Raw genomic sequence first — 22,113 nt, forward strand, 5'->3', positions numbered from 1 at the left:
AAGGCCCACAGAGTTCCCACAATTTTTTTTTTCTTGTCAGTGAGTTGGGTTCCCTTTCTGATCACATTATGGCCTGCAGTGCAAGCTTGGGGTTGCATATCCTTCAGAACAGCAGCGCAGTCTGATGTGTAATGGTTAACACTGAAATGTCTCCCTTTAATGTAATGCATGGGTGCATGTGCACCTTGTCAAAGGTGGTCATTCAATTGTGTATGTGGCTAGGGCAGCTGTTGTGCTGTATGATGGGATTTCTGTGATACTGTCGGCAGTTTCATGGAGTAGAAGATAGCGACAAGCATTATCCTCGTCCTGCTGTGTTGAAATGCTGGGGACATGATCCTGTTGCACATAACTGCATCTTCTTCAGTCACGTGTATGGCAGTAGCGTGGGAGCTTGAAGAATCTTCTGCTTGCACATACAGTGCTCTTAAAATCGGCACAAGGTACAATAGCACAGATTGATAAATGAGCTGTGCTTGCAATTTTTGTGAAAGGTACACCACTGCTGCAGCAAGTGCTGTTGGAATTGAGCACATCTTAAAACCAGCTGTATGCATGGTGGTGTTGGTCAAGCATTATATGAAGGTTTCAGACTGTATAGCTGGGCTTCATGTGTGTAGACAAGAGCACTACAATGTTGCTCATGTGCTGATGTATGGGCAGAAAAATTCACTTTGTTCTTTTTGCCAAAGTTTCTTCAACTTTGGGGACTGCAGTTGGCTTGTGCCAATATAATAAATGTGAGAGCAACTAGGGAATATTTGCACCTGCCAAAATCGGTTGGTCAAATGCCAGTAGGGTTAGGCTTAGAGCAGGCACCCCTTTCTGTGACATGATGGCACTGAGGTTTATACAGTGACATTGTTTGCTACAGTTGTGTAAATCGTCATACAAGTACTGTGTTGCAGCAAATTGGTGCTGCATTTGCATGCTTTTTTGTAATGGAAGTTCCACATAAGTGATGCCCTTTCTTTTTCATCTCTTGCTTTCTAGGCTTTGCAATTGATTTGAATCCCCTGAAAAGCAGCAAGCCATATGCCCTGCAGCATGAAGGTTATCGCTTCTTTATCAATGTGTGTGGCAACGTGACTGACTCTCCATGCACTGTTGATGGCAAGAATGTGAACACATCAGTTTGCCAGGTGTCCATAGCTGATGGGTAAGCTTATAGTCAACTAGTAATATAATGCACGTTGAATCTCGGTGCATTTGGAGCTCTATGCCGGAAGGCTGCTGTTCAGTCGTTCATTCCTCAATGAAAATATGGAGGCTATAATTTGAGCTATGTGATTGCTCAACTTTCTCCAGACGCTGCCTTCATATTTTTTTTTTCCTTTATGGCGGTGGTTGTGAAATTAGTGATATGTGGTCTTCAATGTTGGTTGGACCTCACATATTTACTCTGGAAGTTAATGGCAATCTAGTGTGCTGTCTTAAATGCTTGGGCACTTAATGATTATGCAGATTTGTCGTGTCACTTCGGCAGATTCTCTTTTCTTTGTTTTAGGCACTGCGGAACTCTTAGCTGCAAATTCAGTGTGTCTTGGTTGCTATCTCCATTGCAGGCGCTTCTGGTCTCTTGGCCAGGCCAACTCAAAGTTGACCTACATTGACGGAATGCTGAACCTGACCTACACCAACGGAACCCCATACAATGACCCTGCCAGGACTCCCCGGTCATCTAGCTTGACCTTTCTTTGCGACTATGAAGCTGGCATTGGCCAGCCCCAGTTCATGGATGAGGCCAACCGTACTTATGCTTTTGTCTGGCGCACCAGCTATGCCTGCCCACCCACTTACTTTGTGGGCTGTGTGTTCAGGGATCCACGTGCGAACGTCAGCTACGATCTGTCCAGGTGACTAATTGAACAGTTTTGCTGTTTGACACAGTTATTGGATTGACATTAGATTGACCAATAGTGCTTGCAAAAGTGAAGAGGCTTGTGTGTCAATAGGTTGGTGTACTAGTGTGGCTGCATGGTAAAGAAACTGATGATGTTTAACCCTTAGAGTGGTGGGTGTTTTTCAGAGGTGCAATAAATTCCATTTCTGTATAAGTAACACATTAGCAGGCTTTAACTCCATAAATGGATTCTCAGTGTGTGGGATCTGTAATGTTTTGCAGATCTTATTTCTTGTAGAGATTATTACTTTAGTACTTGGCCTTCTCTGGTGCATCTTCTCTTCTTCGATGTGTGTCCTGCTGTTCGTGCTTTTGGTGGGATGGCAAGGGAAATTGTTCGATGCGAGACTTGGATAATGTTTTTAACTAACCTGCCTTTAACCCTTCAACTCCAAAGTTCTTTCGTAAATTGTACAAATTTGCCATTTTTTTTTGTTCCAACAAGTTATTGCACATTATATCCAGATCCAAAAAATATGGTACATGTGGGGTTTATCTTGTATCTTCACCGGAAATATAATGGAAGACATCTGCTCTGAAAAAGGCTTCCTTTCAAAAAACGTGTATGGTAACAAAAGGAACTGAAACAATCAAAAAAGTACGTCTAAGTGCCGAAACTCGCATGAACGATGCAAATTGAGTTAATGAGCATGGTTCATCTGCAGCAAGCAAAGCCGAAGCTGTGGCCTGGGTCAGTATGGTGAACTTGGTGCGGACAGCCAGGACGAGTACCGCTCGGGCCTAGTAGCTAAACGCTTAAAGGTTCATGTGCGACTCTTGAGTGCATTTATGCTGCGAGTTGTCTTCTTAGTCCCTGCAGCTCTCCTTCTTGGTTGTTTGCGCATGCTGTTCATGCCTGTGCAATCTGTAAAGGAATTGTTTTCTGTAATTAATTGCCAATAGACAGAACAGGCACAAATGCCATGCATTTGTGGGAGGGGAACCTCCCTCGAGTTTCTTGACCTGTCACGGGCTACAGTCTTCACCCGTTTAGGGCACATTTTTTTTTTCTGAAACAACTGTACTGTTTTTAAATTTTTTACTTAATTTGCTTCAATAACACGCTTAGAACACAGAAATGTGTTTACAAATGGTGTGGAAAATCTAACTCAATAAAAGCAATGATGATAAAACGTCTACTACTGTTTACATTGTGAATGAAATAACACCATTTCCTCTTGCGGCAACAAGCCTTTCAAAAAATGACAGAATACTCATAGTGAGGTAAGTTGGTTGTAATTCAACGTCGTCAAGATCTTCTAAGGGGTTAAATAGTTCTCCCTGTATGCTCCCGAGTGCACAGGGGTCATAATCGGCAATTGCTGTGAGAGTAGTTCAAGCAGAATCTTAGTCATGTTTTAATTTCACCTGTTTTTCATTGCTGCATAAACAACAATGGCCTTGCATTGTTTGGCAATGTCCCACTGATGTTCCATTCATTCTTTTTACCCTGCTTCAAGACTGAACCAAGCAAACCCTGATGGAGATTGGATAGCTGAGCAGCATGAGACTGATTACACTGCTATGGCCTATGTCGGTGTGTGCCGTCCACTAAGGCGTGCACCACTGGGCTGTTCCTCTAAGGCAGCGGTCTGCATCGTTCACAGTTACCGGAATGGAACGGTAAGAGGGTCTGCTTAGTTTTCATTCTTATGTGCTACCTTTAAGGCTAAGCGAATTGGGTTCGGGAGCAGCCCTTCTCGAGTAGTCAATGGTGACACAGAAAATTAAATAAGCTTTAGAAACTTAATGTGAACTATAGAATATACAAGTACAAAGTTATACATGTAAAATGAGCTGAGGAACATGTAAACTGGAATACTGACTATGTGCATTCACAGGCTACTGCCAGCTCTGGCAGGGCACATGCCGCAAACATGCACAATTCCCACAGCGGTCCGCAGCAGTATGCCCAGTCTGCCCACTGGGCTGTTCTGCTGCTTGGTTAAAAGCGTTGACCCCTTCGCTTTCTCATTGATTTTCATAAGGTCACGTCGGGAATCCGTCAAAACTGCAGTCCGTAGGCATAGCTTTGTCAGTCATGCGCTGGCAATTGTAGAGCGACCGCTTTGGCGATACCAAGAAAGTGTTTCTAGTCTGCACAGAATTTAAAAGCAAAGCTTTCTTTGCCTCTTCCTTCGACTTTTCCACTGCTGCTGCTGCTACTGCCTTGCACGCTGCATTGGGGTTGGGTGAGAGCTCACTTAAGGGGTGCGGGAGACGAGATAGGGGATGTAAACTGTCTTTCGGCAGAACGGAGCTACAATGCCCTCGGACGTGCCCTGGACGATGCAGCAATGCTGTCTGAATGCCTTAATTAGGCGTGACCCCCATCAAACGCATTGCGGAGGGAGGGAGAGAGAGAGGGAAGGAGAGGTGACGTTTAGCTGCGGCACCAAATGCGTATTTATATAAAAACGTTGCGAGGCAAGAAGGTGGGTAAGATTTCCGACACTGCTCAACAAGTCCCATTCTGATCTCGTCTAATACCTCCGAGCCGCCCCCAGAGACACCAGCAACAGTCACCAACGCCGCTTGCGTTTGGTGCGGACGCGGGCAAAATGCCGACGGCATTGACAACAGTTCTGCGCGTTGCTGGTTCTGCTGCATGTCCAAGTTTATACAGCTGATAAAACTACTATCCTTACTCCGTATAGCTCTCTACTAATTTGCTATCGTAATTGATGCTTCGCCTTTCGGGTGAAACTGCGACAAATTTCAATTGGACCAGCTTCAAATCATGCTTCATTTACCTGCTTCTGACTTTTTTTTTTATGTAGGAGAGGGTGGTGATTGCAAATGCTGGCCAGGCACGTCATGCTCCTCAGAACATGTCAAGTCTTCTCACGCTTCAATATGACCATGGTGACCCATGCCCATACAAGAAGAATGCAACTTACAGTTCCATTATTCACTTTATGTGTGATCTCAATCAGGTAAGTTGTTTGGAGCTCTCGTCCAAGTGTTACTTTGTCTCATTGTCGAGGCGTAGCATTGGGTTCCACATCAAATACATTGCTTAAGGGGTGGCGTGCTGGATTGTCCTTTCGGTAATTCAACCTTGAATTAGAAGCCCAAACATGACAAGACACTTGGTGTAGTTCATGAAGTCACAGCTTGGGGTTAAAGGGGCCAGAGCTATCCATGAAAACATTTCTCCTTGTTTCAATACTATAGTACATAGGCTTTCTTAGTTGGTTCTGCTGCATGCAGATGAAAAAACACTTTTTAGCTTGTTTGCTTGCATACACTTACTTGCGTGCGGACGCTGCGAGGATTTTAGTCGACGCTGCACCGAACAACCAACTTTCGCCACTGGACACTGAAATGGTGCTAGATAAAAAGTGGTGAAGTACGGCCTTAACAACTTTTTGCTGCCAACCAATGTGGTGGTGGGCAGCATTGTTTCGTGCCTGAAGGTTGGCACGAACCAATGCTCCGGAAATTTGTGTATGTGCAGTTATTACCACTTTGTGCTCTTGCTACCACCCATGGTTGGAACACAGTGCAGTTTCATGGCAACGCACTCCACAGCACTGTGAAGCTGCACTGCATTGCTTGAGAAAATTGGCAAATAATGGCGTGCATTCCCTCAAATTTTTTACATGACCCCAACTTTGCTTTAATCCTGTATCTTTTGTGCAGGTAGCATGTGCAAAAATTAAGCAAAATAGTTATTCTTTCTTTTGTAAATTCGTTTTAGGAAACATTTCATTGGGAAAAGGTTATATGTAAGCCAGCATTGCAATACAGATATGTAAGCTCCTTATTGTTTTTCAGCCGGAGCAGCTTCACTACCTCAAGAGTGGGGAGACCTGTCAGCACAAGTTTCTGTGGGTGACGCACATGGCGTGCCCTGTGAGCCACCTGGAGGCACACGATTCGTGCACGCTGACTGACAGGCAGGGCACCACCTACAGTCTCTCATCACTGCACTTGCAGGACAGCTTCTACACGGTCACGCATGGTGACATCATCTACGAGGTAAGGTGGACGTTGAGAGGAAGTCTAGGCCGACTTCAGTTTCTCTATTGGGTTTATGCGACCTGTGTGACCCACAGAAATGCTCTTATTAAGCAACTAATGACCCGAGCAGGTGGCACTGCTGTGTTGCTATGCTGCCTGCTCATTGAATCATTCACGTGGAGTGATAGTTTTGCAGATGGAAGCACTCAATTTGTATTTTGTGGAAGGTGCTGCGTTTTCTTTCTTTTTTTTTATTTGTGACTCAACGCTAATGGTGGCAGATTCACAATTACCTGAGGCAAAATTGGTAGGAAACATTCAGCATCAGTTTAAGGCAGTCTCTTGTTTTCTTAGCTGTCACATGTAGATATAACAAATGTTAGTAACGAAGCACCAATTGCATGGCCGCTTTCAAACCATGCTACTGCTGCAGGTAGTCACTTGCGAGGCATGCACAGAAGACTTCGTTGAAGGCAGATCGGATGAAGTCTTTTTCTTGCAGATTAGCACATCACAGCATAAAGGAATCTGCTTTCAGAAGTGTTTGCTCACAGTCCCACCAAATTGACCACTGGTGAAAGACCCACAGTGTGGCTTGCCCCAGCGTTCAACTCGAGGTTTCCACGAGTTTGAGCTTAGCTGCAAGTGGTGCTGGCATCATTCTTGCTTGTAGAAGTGTGCGTTCTGCATGGATGCTTGGATACCTGCAGAGGCCAGTTGCAGTTTGTTGTGGTTGCCCCCCCCCCCCCATTTCTCGGAAGTCACAATTTTGTTTCTTTGCAACCCATTTTTCTCTTGCTGTAATAGCTGCTGTAGGTGTTTTACAGCTTTGTTTTCAGCGTTAGCATAACCTATAGCTGTTGTAATGCCCCTCTCTATTTCGTCGCTTTGTTACCAGTAGAAGCCAGTTAGAGGCACACTTGTGATGCTGTTGCATTGAATGTTCCTGGTGTAACAAGGTATTATGCTGTCATGAAAATGTTGTATTAAAGTTTCAAACGTGGGGCATGCTACTCTAAAAACAGATTTTTCAATTGACTACATTGCCAGGACACGTGCAAGTGCTTAAGAGTACCAGCAGTGCCCTGTCCCAGCAATGCAACCTTTTGCAGTGTGCATTGTAATGCAAGGTAAAAGTGAGCTGCTGATCATGTTATCAGTTAGTGAAGCTGGAGACACTGCAAATATTGTTGCATGCTTAATATTGCAGTATAAATCTCGCTGCTTTGCATTTCTGGGCTAAAAAGTGCTAAATTTTAAAATCTGTACATGTTGTGACTGCTGCTTGAGTGGAACACCCCGCATGTGCGCTGGAGCTATCTCGTATTCCTGATGTTGAGGTCGGTTCCTGCACTCCTTGCAGCTGAATGTGTGTGGACCAGTGCACGGAGGTCACTGCTCCAGCCAGAGTAACACCAGTGTGTGCATGGTGAGGGGCACTTCCGCAAAGCAGCTGGCGAAGACTAACGGCATGTCCCTGTCCTCGGATGACCCCGGCTCGCTTCGCCTGACCTACGTGGGCAACTACACCAATCACACGGGTGAGGGGAAACTTGCTTGCTAAGCCTATTTGATGCAAGTTTTCTGCTTGCAAGTGCAAGTGCGACTTTATCCTGCTTAGTCCTTTCTATTTGGACCTTTTTTTAATGTAGGGGAAAACTTATATTATGCGCACAGGTAACGGTAGACAAAAAGTCATGGGAAAACAAGGAAAATTCCCATAGGAGTTTTTGGGCATGATTTGAATGTGTTTCTTATGCACTGCCAATGTGTTGTAAGCTGCATTTGGTTCTTCATACTTCTCAATTTGCAATTGCATTGGGGCGAAATTTGACCACCGATTATTTGAAGTCCACTCTTTTACCACCCAAGGCATGCTTTAGGCAACAGGCTTCAAGAATAGGATGCAGAAGCTTAACATCAGCGTGATGCAACGCACAGACATTCGCGAAATTTTAAGAGCCATATTTATCTACTGCACAGTTCTACAAATTGTATGTAATTAGCATTGCTGACACTTGCATTTCTAAACATAGTTTTCTTTTTCTCGATGTCGGGTATTTCTTGCAAAACATTGATCAATTACTGCAGGAATTATCAGATAGAAATCTGAACCATCGAAGAAAAGTTTAAACTGCCACGACCTCTGCACTGCATTATAATTGATTTTAGGATTTGTCATACTGAGTATCTCCATGACGTGCTGGATATGCCTTTTCTCCTTATGTGACTGAAGCTAAATAGCGTTGTTGGTGGCAATCCCTCTGCTTATGAAATAAATTAGATATGCTCCCTGTGCAAGACACTTATGGTGTCAATGGCAAGAGATCTCCCTGTTCTGTAAATTCCAACAAGCCCTCTATTCTGCATTATATTTGCAAATGATGTGTGTGCGATCCTCATTACTCATCTTTTGATGCGCACAGAGCAGCAGTCTTGTGAGTTAATGCATGTACCGTAAAAACCTGCGTATAATACGGACCTGCATATAATACAAGGTGTTATTTGTCATATCATAAGAAGCCAACAAAAAATGACACCAAGGACAACATAGGGGAAATTACTTGATTACTTGTACTTACTAGTTGAATTAAAGAAATGATAAATTAATGGAAATGAAAATGGATGAAAAAACAACTGTCCGCAGGTGCGGACCGAACCCACGTCTTCGCATTACGTGTGCGATGCTCTCACCATTGAGCTACCCCCGAGCCGTCTTCCCATCCACTTTCTGGGGTATTTATGTTTTTACAACTAGAACTAACCCTGGGAGTGTTAGCCAGCGCCACCACTCACAAACCTTGGGGCGGATGTGGAACATCCTTTCTGCCGCAGGCGTCACGAGCACGTGATCTTTTTTGGGTGGTGGCAACCATGTTGTCCTTATGTTGTCCTTGGTGTCATTGTTTGTTGGCTTCTTATGATATGATTAATAAAAAACGGGCCCCTCGGTTCCCTTTCTTCTCGTTCAAGGTGTTATTTGGGGATAGCAATAACAGAAAGGAAATGTTTTCATCCGCATATAATGCGAGTGAGGAAAACTCGCAGAAAACATTTATTTGCATTGCAGTTAACGTTTAGTCCTCGTCCGTTTCGCTGGCATTGTCTCCCGATAGCCCCTTGTCGTAGATATCTTCCCACAGAAAGTCATCTTCAGTGCCGTCAAGTGCGTTGGAGATGCCACATTTCTTAAAAGAGCGACTGACGAGCTCCTCGGGGATGCTGGCCCATGCATCCGCAATCCAGCTACCAAGCACCGCTAGAGAGGCCCGTTTCAGCCGTCCGGCAGTCGTTGCTTCCGGGTCTCCCGACCTCATCCACTCTTGGTAGCAGTACTTGATCCGGTCTTTAAAAGGCTCGTTAATGCAAACAGTCCAGCGGTTGCAACTGAGATGTCATCCCAGCTACGAATGCTGCCCTCGGTGACGCCGAAGTGCCGCCCTGCGGCGCAATTTCCTATGGTCTCGGCAGCCAAAATAACTTTCCTTTTAAAGGCAGCTTGGTACTGCTTTCACGGTCCCGACATCATGCGAGATAGACTAGCGAACAGTGCCGATTCTTAGCGTGGTCAAAATGGCGCCCGCTGAAAGCAGCAGCAGCAGCCTGCCGATGCCACCGCAAGATTACACATTCTCCGCTACGAGTCTTGATAATGATAGCACTGAGCAAAAACGAAAACTGAAACTGCAAATTTTAGGCTGGAAACTTTGGGATCCGCATATAATATGAGGCAGAAATTTTACATGGTAAAATTTAGAAAAAGAAACTCTTATTACACACAGGTTTTTACGGTAATTTTTTTTGTTTGGCACATCATTTCTGGAGCTTAGTGGTTCTGTCTAAGCTATCCTTGTTTGATGGTTAGTTCAAGCTGAAATTTCGCTGCCCCAGAATCGTGACTTCAGCCTTCTTCTTTGCTTCTCCTCTTGCACAGCCGCTGCCTTCAAGGTGGTCATCGATGCTACCTGCAGCGGAGGTACCAATGGCCACCACATGTCCTTGCTGATGGAAGAACCCTCGCTTTTGATATTTGGCTTGTCTACACCCTTGGCCTGCGAACCAGTGCCTGCCAAATGCATCTTCGATGACAGTCTACGGCTACGAGTATGACCTGACACCTCTCCAGCTCCGCACTGGCAACTGGGAGGTGTACCACTCCAAGACCAACCGCCATTTCCACATCTCTTTCTGCCAGTCGCTGAACCCAAGCCCCGGCTATTCGTGTCCACGTGAGTAGAGGTGTCCTGCTGTAGACATTGCTTTCTACTGGAGGAGTTCGAATGCCTTTGTCGAAATGGCTGTTGGCAGAGTGCGATGATTCCACTTTCGTGCCAAATGCAGTTTGCTGCTCCTTTTCAATAAAAGCAGATATAGCCTGATATAGGGTTGAAGATTAATATGCAGAAGACAAATATAATGTTCAATAGCCTGGCAAGGGAACAAGAATTCAGGATCGCCAGTCAGCCTCTAGAGTCTGTAATGGAGTACGTTTACCTAGGTCAACTACTCACAGGGGACCCTGATCATGAAAGAAATTTACAGAACAATAAAATTGGGTTGGAGTGCATACGGCAGGCATTGCCAAATCCTGCCTAGGAGCTTACCACTGTCGTTGAAAAGAAAAGTGTACAATCATTGCATTCTACCGGTGCTAACATATGGGGCAGATACTTCGAGGTTAACAAAGAAGCTCGAGAACAAGTTAAGGGCCGCACAAAGAGCTATGGAACGAAAAATGTTAGGCGTAACGTTTGTGGGAATCCTCGTGTCCCTATAACCGCCGCACGGGCAGCAAACGTCGCGCCAAGCGCATGTGTGCCAGGGAGAGTTGGGAGAGGGGAAACTTTCCTTCCGCGGGCGGCGCGCGGGAATCGCAAGCGCTATCAGCGCCACCGGGTGGGTCACGTGAGATCCCGCTGATATTGCCCCGGGTCTCTTTGGTCCTCGGCAAGCGGCGATGGCGGAAGTCTCCGCCGCCGCTCCCGATTCCCGCACGTGGTTAGTCGACCGCGTTCTTGCCGCGGCAAACGCCGCGCCCCCCCCCGTATTCCCCAGTTGATAAGTCGGAAGCCCTTCTTTGCCTAGTGTATTATTCTCTTCGAGGGAACCCTCAGCGATGTCAACTATAGCTAGCTGGCCTGCTCGAAGTGTTAGTTGCAGTCGTAATAAATGCTTTCCGAGTGTACACGTGGTTGTCGTCTATTGTTTCCTCGAGCTTGTACCGGACCGCGGTTGATGCGCAGGCATGCGCCAGCCGCGGGGCTCGGTGTGTTGAGGCAGAGAGCCGTCGGCAATCCCCACATATCCCGACACGTTAAGAGACAGGAAGAGCTCTGGTGGGGATCAGAGAGCAAACGGGAGTAGCCGATATTATGGTTGTTATTAAGAGGAAAAAATGGAGTTGGGCAGGCCATTTAATGCGTAGGATGGATAACTGGTGGACCATTAGAGTTACAGAATGGATACCAAGAGAAGGGAAGCACAGTCGAGGACGGCAGAAAACTATAGGTGGGGTGAGGAAGTTAGGAAATTTGCAGGCGCAAGTTGGAATCGGCTAGCGCAAGACAGGGGTAATTGGAGATCGCAGGGAGAGGCCTTTGTCTTGCAGTGGACATATAGGCTGATGATGATGATGATAGCCCAAAATGGTGCAGGCGGCAGTACAAGAGATACAAGCAGGATAGATCCCTGCTCCTATATCTCTTGTCCCTATTGTCTGTGCTGTTTGCCATGTTGAACGAAAACCAGCTAGCTGAGCTTAGAACTTGTGAAGATGAGTATTCCACCAAGGGTGCTGAAGCGAGGCGTCTTAGGATTCAGTTTCATCTTTGGTAGCTTGTCTCTATAGAAAATGCCAGCTACTAAGGCGCATGGCCCTATGTCTTGGAAATGGTTTCCCTCCTTCTACTCTCTGAAGTTGGGGCCCATGGCTCTGCAGCTTCCACTACACCTCATTCCTTACTGTAACATGTGTGACCATTACTCACGACAGCTAATCTGGCTGCCCAAAAATTCAGTGGTGGCCTCGTGTGGGCTGGGCACCACATTTTTGTGGCCATGATTTTTACTATTCCATGAATGTGCTTTAGTAATCAAACCAAGCGTAAGATTCTGGAAACTAGGTATGTGCTCTTACGTTGCTCTTTGTACTTGTGCAGCTGGTGCTGCAGTTTGTGAGACAAATACCCTGCGACCCAACCAGCTGGGCATCAGTTGGGGAAATACATACGGCACTCCTACTGTTACCAGCGATGGTGCCATGCTTGTGCAGTACCCGAATGGTGGTCCCTGTGCTAACGGCCAACGCACCCGCAAGACCATCATCTCTCTCATCTGCAATGATGAACAGGTGAGTTGTTGCCGACAGTCGCTGCCTTGTGCACATTTAACATTGTGGTGGTGGCAGACTAGGATGGGCCGTGAGGAGCTTTGCAAAAGTTAACAGTGTTTGGCAAATATGCGCGCATAGAACAGGAACCAGAACCTGCAGTGTTGGAATGTAACAAGTATGGGCGGCAAATTGAATGTTGCACCTTGCAGGTAATCACTAAACCCACTGTAATGGTTCAGGGGTGCTGAAGGTCGCCACAACTATTTTTGCATTCTGGTCTTATAGGAATGCAGCCATGTTTTTAGATTTATGTGCATGTTAGAGAACACCAGTTCTAAATTCAAAGCATCCCAGTGTAGCTTGTAGCTGCAGGACATTCAACCCCACAATTTGACTTTTGACTTTGTTGATACTTAAGGGGGGACGCGGGGATCAGATGGCGAAAATCGCGAGAAAGATGGATTTTTGGAAACCACGCGTTTCGGTATCTGTAACGCATAATCTATGCTGTATCAAAATGGTTTGGCTGAAAACGCACTAAAAGTGCCCGAAAAATTGTCAGTGCGCAGGACGAGAAAACAGCTTTAAATCACGCAAAAACACCAGAGTTCACGGAGCCATATCTCATATTTCCCGCCACCGAGCGCCGCCATCTTGGTATCATTCGAAAGCTCAGTTTCCCCTTCTGCTTCTCATTTCGTCGACTGTCGCCATCTTGTAACAAACACACAAACACGAAAGAAGCGCAGGTCTGCTGGAGGAAGTCACGTGGGCCCTCTGAAGCAAGCGGGCCTCCGATTGGCTGTCGTACTGAAAGACGTCTCTCCATTGGTTGCTGCTGTGGCAGCGGGCAAGATGGCAACCGCAGTTGTCTGCAAACCACGCCGGCATCTTCACTTGACATGCAGAATTCAGAATTCGGAGAGCTCCCAGGTTAGTGATAGACCGTCGCTCATTTGAGAAGACATTTCCGACGAAGCACGCTTTCGGAATACGGAAGCACAAGCCTCCTACAACAAGAAGATTACGGTGATTAGCGTGAGAAGTGGAGGAGCACCCAACTGAACATGTGGATTACGTGCCGCGCTATCGTGCACTGTGCGACTCCAGCAGTGAAGCCGTCAATCGCCTTGTGCCAACACTTGCCTTGTGTCATCATCGCCGATAACATATTTGACGGAAGAGGTGCTAACGGGAGGTTCCCGCGCCTCAGGTGTACGGCCGCGCGAATCAGTAGCCGAGATCGCATCGTTGGAGGCGACGCGAATTGAAAATTACCATCGCTGGCAATGACGATGTACTCAGTTTCTGATGCATCATGCGATATGGACATGCAGTCTGCAAACGAGACCCAACCGTCAACGAACTACATTGGGATAACAGAAGATCCACCGGACAAATCGTCGCCCGAACGTCCCACCATTTAGACGCGCGTCTAGCCGCGTTTCGTGTCAGCGATGACAGGCAGAAGCGCAAACATGCAGCATTCGCGACTCCCTTCACGTGATGTTCGCAACTGAACGGAACTTCAATTTGATGGACCAGCCAGGCTATGAAAAAATATTCCAAGCCCACCAAACAAAGAGGAAAGGTGCAAGGAGATGCCTGACAGCAATGATGCCAAATATTACAGCCCTGGGGCATTTTGATGGACATGTAGTGACTGTGCAACATTTTTGTGCCAGTTTTCTCGGATGTGTTTTGATGACCCGACTGTCCTGCTTGCAGAAAGCATAGCACGACTATGGCTTGATGGATTTTCATGAGGTCTATTGCATTGTATTCCTTAGTAAATTCTCTACACAGTGACATTCCTATGTTTTTGAATTTCTATCTCATTTGTTTACTTTTTAGCAAAGACTGCATTATACAAACATGGATATAATGTTCTGTGCGAAAAAGAAAAATCGAGGTGAAAGAAATATTTGGATGTCACTGCATGAACCATTCCTGTGGCTAAAATATTGTCACGAGCTCTTGCGATGAACCACGGATGCTCTGCAGATAACCAGGTGGAAGAGGAGAATGACATTACCCAAGCTGCCTCGGCACCACTCTCGAAACGCTCTCATCAACCAGATTCATCTGGTTCTGCATTAAACACCTCGTGTGCAACATTTGGTGGAGCTGTGCTGGGTACCTGCCACGACCTAAACGGAGCCATCAGCCCAAGAACTACACAGAAGCTGTCGCCTCGCCGAACTTTTGTCATCGCGCTCAATCGTGGCCACAGAGCAAAATACCTTCACCAGGAGTGCCTTGGTGAGCCCAGTCCCTATCCAGCACTACCGAGAGCCACGTACATTCCCGGCGAAGGCAGAGGAAGATGTGGATGAGTGGCTAACCCATTACGAAGGGGTAAGCCAATACAATAACTGCAGCGCTCCCAGTCAGCTTAGGAACGTTGTTTTATTCTTGGCCGGCATGGCCTTGGTATGGTATGGTGGTACGCGGACATGCTGACTACATGGACATGCTTTGTTGAGGAGATAAAGAAGTGTTTCGGCGACTCCGACGCAAAGAAGAAACGTGCGGAATTGACATTAGCGCCAGAGAAATATTGAAGCTGTGCAGGACCGTCAACTCTCAAATGACAGAAGATAAAGTGGGGCATGTCTTAAAAGGCATAGCGAAAGACGTGTACAACTTCCTCATTGGTAAAGAGAACTTGAACACTGTATCAGAACTGATATGGCACTGCCGTACGTTGGAGGCACTGAAGACTCGCCGAAGTTTGGCTGGCTGGCCAACGTAACATCGTAGCAAGTGTTGACACGAGTCCTCCGCACCCAGACCTTTCGTCCGCCATCTGCCAGATAGTCCGCGAGGAGCTCCAGCGACATGACGAACAGGCACATTATGCGGCGCCACGTTGCAGCTCCTCCGCTTTCGGAGACACTCTTTGGGAACCCCCTTCGGCTACTTGGAACCACCCGGTGAACGTCGCGGATCTGAACGGCTCCAGAGACGAACCGCATTACGACACGACCGAACCACTACGCAATGATTCGCCCCCTTAACGTTTTGATCCACGCCCATGCAATTTTCGTCCACGAAGACTTGCCGCTACCTACGACTTTCAAGGGGAAGAGCCTCGTTACCCTCAACCGATGTCTTCGGCAGAATACTTCCAATCCGCATCCTGAAGTTCGCCCTTTGCCAGTGTACTTCTGCAGCATGCATGGCCACATAGCTAGGTACTGTAGCCGACACCGAGCATCGAACTACGGACCGTCAGCACCGACTATGCGGTCTAGCGGTAGTACACTGCGCACTCAGTGGCCAGGAGACTCCACTTCAGGAAGCCACTTCCGAGAGGACCGACGTACCACCCAGGAGACCTACTTTGGAGAAGAAAGAACCCGGAACCACTACCGTTCCCCTGCCTCTGACCGTACTCCGACGCCGCCACCAGCCTTCTGAGCCTCCCGATCAGCATCCCCTTGGCCGCGATTCACGTCACCATCGCCTCGGCGCCGTTTCGTGTCGCCCTCGCTGGGAAACTAGCCAGCACGGCCGATGGAGGTGAGGTCGGTGGAAAATGTACACTGCCGACTCAACTGCCTCCAACTATTTTCATGCTTAAGAATAAGGTTCATGTACTGATTGACGGGGTCTCTACAATGGCTTTAGTCAACACGGGAGCAATTGTCTCGGTCATGAGTGTGGGGTAGGCCTTCTGGGAGGCAAGGTCATGTTTCGTTGGGACCAGTGCACAAGTTTCCGTGGAGTCAGTGGTTAATCATTATACCCGGTTGGTGTGTGTAATGTGGATGTGTCTTTGGGTGAGAGAGTTTTGAATGCTGAGTTTCACTCTTCCGCGCTCCTCGCATGACGTGATTCTGGGGATTGACTTTTTGCAATTGTGTGGTGCCAATGTTGACTGCCGGACGGGAGAACTCGGTGTCGGCACCAGTGTCTCGCCTGTGCTCTTTGACGGTGCAGGTGCAGCTTGCCCGGAGAGCGTGTTTTGCTTGTTGTGCCCGCCTTATCCGCGATGCGTGTTACCGTCGCCTGTTCATCTCAGACTCGTATCTCGTTCGATGCTGCAGTGGAACCTGTGCATCAGAACTGCCTGAAGAAAAAAGTGTTAGTTCCTCACTGCGTGGTCTCAGTGACCAATGGATGCGCGGGGCTGTGGGTGCTAAACTGTTCCACTGAAGCGGCAGTGCTACCTCAAGGCCTAAAGCTTGCCACGTTTCAGGAAGACTCTCCCATATTGGTGGCAGTACTTACCGAGCTACCCGATGGAGGAGCAACCAGTGTCTCGAGCCCCGGAAGCACGAAGATACTTTCCATGATTGATAAATCACACGGTGCTCACAAGCGTCGAGTGTTGATGGCCCTGCTTACGAAACACTCCTCGGTATTCGACTTTGTGCAGCATGACGGCCCGCCATCGATTCCTGCGTCCAGAACTCATCACCGCATCAACACGGGAGCCGCCCAGCCAATCTGACAAAAACCCTATCATGTGTCCCCGTCGGAACGCAAGATAATCAGCGATCAAGTCCAAGAAATGCTATGCAAAGGCGTCGCTCGAGAATCATCTAGTCCTTGGGCAGCCCCTGTGATATTGGTGAAGAAGAAAGACGGTACATGGCGGTTCTGCATTGATTATCGTCGCCTAAACGCCGTTGCTATGAAAGATGTAAATCCGCTCCCACGAATTGACGACGCCATCGACTGCCTCTTTGCGGCATCTTACTTTTCCTCTGTTGATTTACGGTCAGGTTACTGGCAAATTCCTATGCACAAGGACGACAGAGAAAAGACAGCATTTGTAACGCCTAATGGACTATTTGAGTTTAACGTGATGCCTTTCAGGTTGTCTAACGTGCCCGCAACGTTCGAAAGGTTAATGGACGCGATATTACGCGGCTTGAAATGGAAAGTTTGCATGTGCTACTAAGACGACGTTGTGATCTTCGGGCGAACGTGTAGTGAGCACAACAAACATTTGGACTTGGTATTGAACTGCTTGGAGAAAGCAGGTCTTGTGCTCAATTTAAAAAAATGCCGTTTTGGGGAACGACAAATTCTTGTGCTCGGACATCTGGTCGCTAAAGAAGGCATCCGACCAGATCCACAAAGGACTGTGGCCGTAGAAGCATTTAAGGTACCTAACTCTGTCAAGCAGTTAAGAAGTTTCTTGGGCTTGTGCTCCTACTTTCGCCGATTCATTCCCAGGTTTGCGGACATAGCTCATTCCCTTACATGCTTTCTCCAAAAAGGCGTTCCCTTTGAGTGGACTGCAGATTGCGACTCATCGTTTCGCTAGCTGAAGTTCCTGTTGACGTCCCAGCCAATTCTTCGCCACTTTGATCCTTATTCACCAACTGAGATTCGCACCGATGCCAGTGGCATAGGCATCGGTGCTGCGCTAATTCAGCGTATTGGCGGCAGCGAGCATGTGATCTCGTACGCTAGCCGGTCCTTGAGCCGCTCCGAGCGCAACTACACAGTGACTGAACAAGTGTTTGGTGGTCGTCTTTGCAGTGCAACGGTTTCGTTCGTATCTCTACGGGCACCCCTTCACTGTGGTAACAGATAATCATTCACTTTGCTGCCTTGTGAATCTGCGGGATCCTTCAGGACGACTAGCGCGCTGGGCCCTCAGTCTACAGGAATAGGATTTTGTTATTTGCTACAAAAGTGGCCGGCGACATGCTGACGCTGATTGTCTCTCTCGGATGCCACTTCCAACAACTGAATGCGATGCGGACAACTTTGATCAATACATCGCTTTTGGGTCCCCAGAATTTACGGATATGGGTACCGTCATATCCGAGCAGCACAAGGACGAGAGCTTACAACCGCTCTTTGCCGTTTCACAGGAGTCGCCTGCAGACAGTCGCTTTCGTCTACGTGATGGTGGCGTGCTGTATAAGAGCTACTCGACCACCGGTGCACGCTACCCTTTAGTTGTCCCCAAGAACCTTCGCACCCAAGTGTTATACACCATGCACGATGACCCAACTTCCGGTCATCTTGGTTCCACACATACGCTCTACCGGGCTCAAGAAAGTTTTTACTGGCCTAAGATGCGGAAGGATATCGAACGGTACGTCCTCAGCTGCTCTCAATGCCAGCGCTACAAGCGTCCTCCACAAGCGCCACAAGGCCTGCTTCAACCAGTCCCCCCTTCTAGCACCCCCTTTGAGCAAGTTGGTATAGATCTTCTGGGCCCTTTCTCGCGATCCTCCAAGGGCAATCGTTGGGTTATCAAATGCGTAGATCACCTTACTCGCTATTGTGAGACCGCCGCGTTGCCATCGGCCACAGCTACAGAAGTTTCTATCCTCTTGCTGACTCACGTTATACTACGACATGGACCTCCTCGCATAGTAATCGGCGATCGGGGGCAACAATTTACCGCGTACGTAGTTGAAGAAACCCTTCTTCTGTGTTCATGTAGCTTCAGTCATTCTGCGCCCTACCATCCACAAACTAATGGTCTGGTCGAGCACACAAACAGAATGCTTTCCAACATGCTGTCCATGTACGTTTATTCAGCCCACAAGAATTGGGACAGTATCTTGCCTTTCATTACCTATGCCTCCAATACCGCAAGACACGAGACTACTGGTTACTCACCATTTTTCCTTCTTTATGCTCGTCCGCCGCGCTACACCCTCGACACCATATTTCCCTACTTCGCTCATGACAACAAATCAATTGATGAGATCCTCTGTCGAGCAGAAGCGCAACACATCGCTGGATGTGTCGCGCTGGCATCGCAGGACCGGTCCAACATCCCTGGCATCGCAGGACCGGTCCAAGATACGCTATGACGGGCATCACCGCCACGTTTACTTCGCTGCTGGTGACCTTGTGTGGCTCTCGACACCGTTGTGGAAGCAGGGCTTGTGCCAGATGTTTCTCGCCCACTACGTCGGCCCCTACGTTATTCTGGAGCGCCTCAGCAAAGTGAACTATCGCATTGCGCGTCTCGCGAGTAGTGGACGACACTCGGCCAAGGCTGAAGTGACGCACGTCGCGCGTCTGAGGCGTTGCAATCCACGAGATGACTCACTCGCCCGGCAGGCTTCGTCTGCCAGCGGGGAAATGTCACGAGCTCTTGCGACGAACCACAGATGCCGCGCAGATAACCAGGTGGAAGAGGAGAACGTTAGCCAAGCTGCCTCAGGACTGCTCTCAAAATGTCTCGTCCAACCAGATACATCTGGTTCTGCATTAAACACCTCGTGTGTAACAATATAAAAGCAACTGTGGGCTTCTACCATGTTTTTTTGTGGCCAGGCTTTCTGCAAGTTTGGTACAACAATGATGCAAATAAAAATGTATAATGTCAGAACTACTGGAGATAGCTTAATGAAACTTTGTAATTAGCCATTCTGTGCACTTCTCTATAAGCATGCCAGATTTCACTGCTCTACTACTGAAAATAAAGAATTTCACCTGTGATCACCCCCCCCCCCCCCTTAAAGGTTCTAGCTTATTCAAGGTTTATAGCAGTTCCAAGAAATGGTATGAGCATTGTGGCGAGTAAATTCTGATGCAAGAGTGAGACTTGTGCTGAAAAGTGCATGTTGTGCATTTGTGACCGAATCGATGCAATACAAATGAAATGTACACGATCATGCGCAGTCTTTGCAACAATATTGTTTCATCACATTATGAAGTCTGGCTCTGAGGGCCAAGTAAGTGCAGGAAGTAACATTGCATGCAACTAGCAGAGTCGTAGAGAAGCTGAGGAAGCTTTCTGCTAAGGTCAAACAAAACCTGCTTATAACGAACCTCCATATAATGAATTCCTGGATATAACGAAGTTTTTCTATTCCCCACCGTTACTCCATAGAAGCACATGTATTTGAGACCTCTACATAACGAAGTGGCAGCTGGAGACCCCATCGAAATAACGAATTTTTCCCGCCGACAACCTAGAGATTTCGCCCCAAATGATGTCATTTTTGCGCGAGCAGCAACCGGAAACACCTTCTCCGCCGCGACGGAATGCGAAGCGGCGGCGTCGTGCGTGCATGCGAGCGTGCGCGAAGCGGGCCTGCATCCTTCGACCCGGTGATATTGCCTCCGCGGGCGTGACCTTCCTCCCCCTCCCTTCATTCAAATCTGATCCCGCCGCTTGCTGCACCTGGCCTAGCCCGCCAAGCCAGCGGCTCTCCTTTTCCAGTTGATGTTGCCAAAGGAAAAAAAAACTTTTTTTTTTTTTTTTCAGCGCGCTGGCAGCGCCACTCTTTGGTTACTGCGCAAGTCTCTGCGCTTGACTTTAACCTGACACAAGGTGACCCTTGTGATGCTACGATACCATTGTGTCGCTCGATCTCACCAATTTAGTTACACAGCGAATGTTTATGAGTTTATACTGCTGATAAAACTACTATCCTTACTTCGTATAGCTGTCTGCTAATTTGCTGTCGCAATCGATGCTTCGCCTTTCAGGCGAAACTCGGACTTTTTTGTTCATCGCAACTTTAGTGTATTGAGAGCAAATCTTGAGCGATAGTTATATTTCTGTATGAAAGCATGAGGTGCGCGGTACTGTAAAGGATTTCTTTTTCCTCTTTTGGTCACGGAAAGAGGGTGCGCGTTACAATCGAGGGCACGTTAGAATCGAGTAAATACGGTAAGCGTTTCCTTTTCGAATTTTCATGCCGAACCTGCATATAACGAAATCCTCTTTATAACGAAGTTTTTCGGGAATTTGTAAATTTTGTTATATCCAGGTTTAGCTGTAGTAACATTGGAGGCATTGTCTTAGGTTCTTGACCAGTGTTTGTCTTGCACATATTAACTATGTTCACAATCTTCATGCAAAAGCTTAGAAATGCTTTAGATAGCTACCAACTCCATCTTTACATTCAAGTTACTTGAGTCCTCTGATAAGCAATTTACCAGCTTTGTTCAATGCATAACTTTTCTGCTTTTGTCATTCCAAATTTGCATGTTTGCTTGCCGCAGGTTGGCCCCAGTTTTGTGGCAGAGTCGGAGGACTGCGAAATGCTGTTCGACTTCCAGACACCTGCTGCCTGTCCACTGAAAGTGAGTACTTGTTCTGTTCCATATCCTGAGAAAGGCTTTTGTTGTTCATGAAACTGACTTTGTCTTTAAAGTAAAAAGGATGAAATAGTATTAGTTGTGGGTTCTTGGTGTCTCACAGGGCCACGTCAGCCGTCGCCTCCAGCACCCCTGCGTGCGAGCTCAGGCCGCAAGGGGCTACCGAGTGACGCGCGCAAAAACACAGTAATGCCCCGAGATAACGGAAACGGTTTATTGAATCCATCGGTACCAGCACTGCACAATCGCCCGCGTGGTGGGGGACCAAAGGGGTCCCGCACCAGGGCGAAAATACAGAAACAGGCGCCTATAGCACATCGCTGCGAGAGCACAGGCTCAAGCTGGGACACGCCGCTGGGAAAAGTCCCGGCGGCTATGCTACTTGTTCTGGCGATAACCAATGGGTCAACTCGCGAGAGCACGGGCAATCTCCTTCGGCTTTGTCATTGGCAAGTGCGGCTCGGCGTGGTATGATCTCGCGCGAACACTACGCACCGCTCGTCGGCTTAGCGTCAGGAAAGGATCAGCACAAAGTACCCGCTCCCCGCACGGGCAAAGGCACCGTGCCCGAGCTTCAGTCCTAGTCACAAAGGTGTCGGCGGACGTGAGAAAAGCGTGTACGTACCCTGCGCCCGTCCCGGACAAATATTTCACATTCATATTCACAAAAGAAGACTGCTCAAATATTCCTACCATTACTGACGTCACTTACAGGTATATGAACCGCATTCAATTAACAGTCGAAGGAATCGCATCCCTAATAAAAAAAACTTAAAGGTATCCACAAGCTCTGGTATTAACGGAATCAACACTAAGATTCTCAAACTAACAATAATCACCTGCAGTTTAATCCTTTACCATATCTTTAATCAAT

General features: G+C 47.5%; 1 protein-coding gene across 1 annotated transcript in view; it reads left to right on the forward strand.

Moving 5' to 3' along the window:
• The window catches only part of LOC119461963 (cation-independent mannose-6-phosphate receptor-like), an 84,226-nt gene that overhangs the window by 26,599 nt on the left and 35,514 nt on the right, over positions 1 to 22,113 (forward strand). Inside the window, 10 exon segments of the mRNA XM_049672416.1 lie at positions 994 to 1,159; positions 1,566 to 1,856; positions 3,364 to 3,526; positions 4,684 to 4,839; positions 5,684 to 5,887; positions 7,233 to 7,410; positions 9,804 to 9,961; positions 9,963 to 10,098; positions 12,028 to 12,218; positions 21,144 to 21,224. Coding sequence (XP_049528373.1) covers positions 994 to 1,159; positions 1,566 to 1,856; positions 3,364 to 3,526; positions 4,684 to 4,839; positions 5,684 to 5,887; positions 7,233 to 7,410; positions 9,804 to 9,961; positions 9,963 to 10,098; positions 12,028 to 12,218; positions 21,144 to 21,224 — 1,724 coding nt within the window.

This window comes from Dermacentor silvarum, chromosome 8, assembly GCF_013339745.2.
Source record: "Dermacentor silvarum isolate Dsil-2018 chromosome 8, BIME_Dsil_1.4, whole genome shotgun sequence".
Lineage (NCBI taxonomy): Eukaryota > Metazoa > Arthropoda > Arachnida > Ixodida > Ixodidae > Dermacentor > Dermacentor silvarum.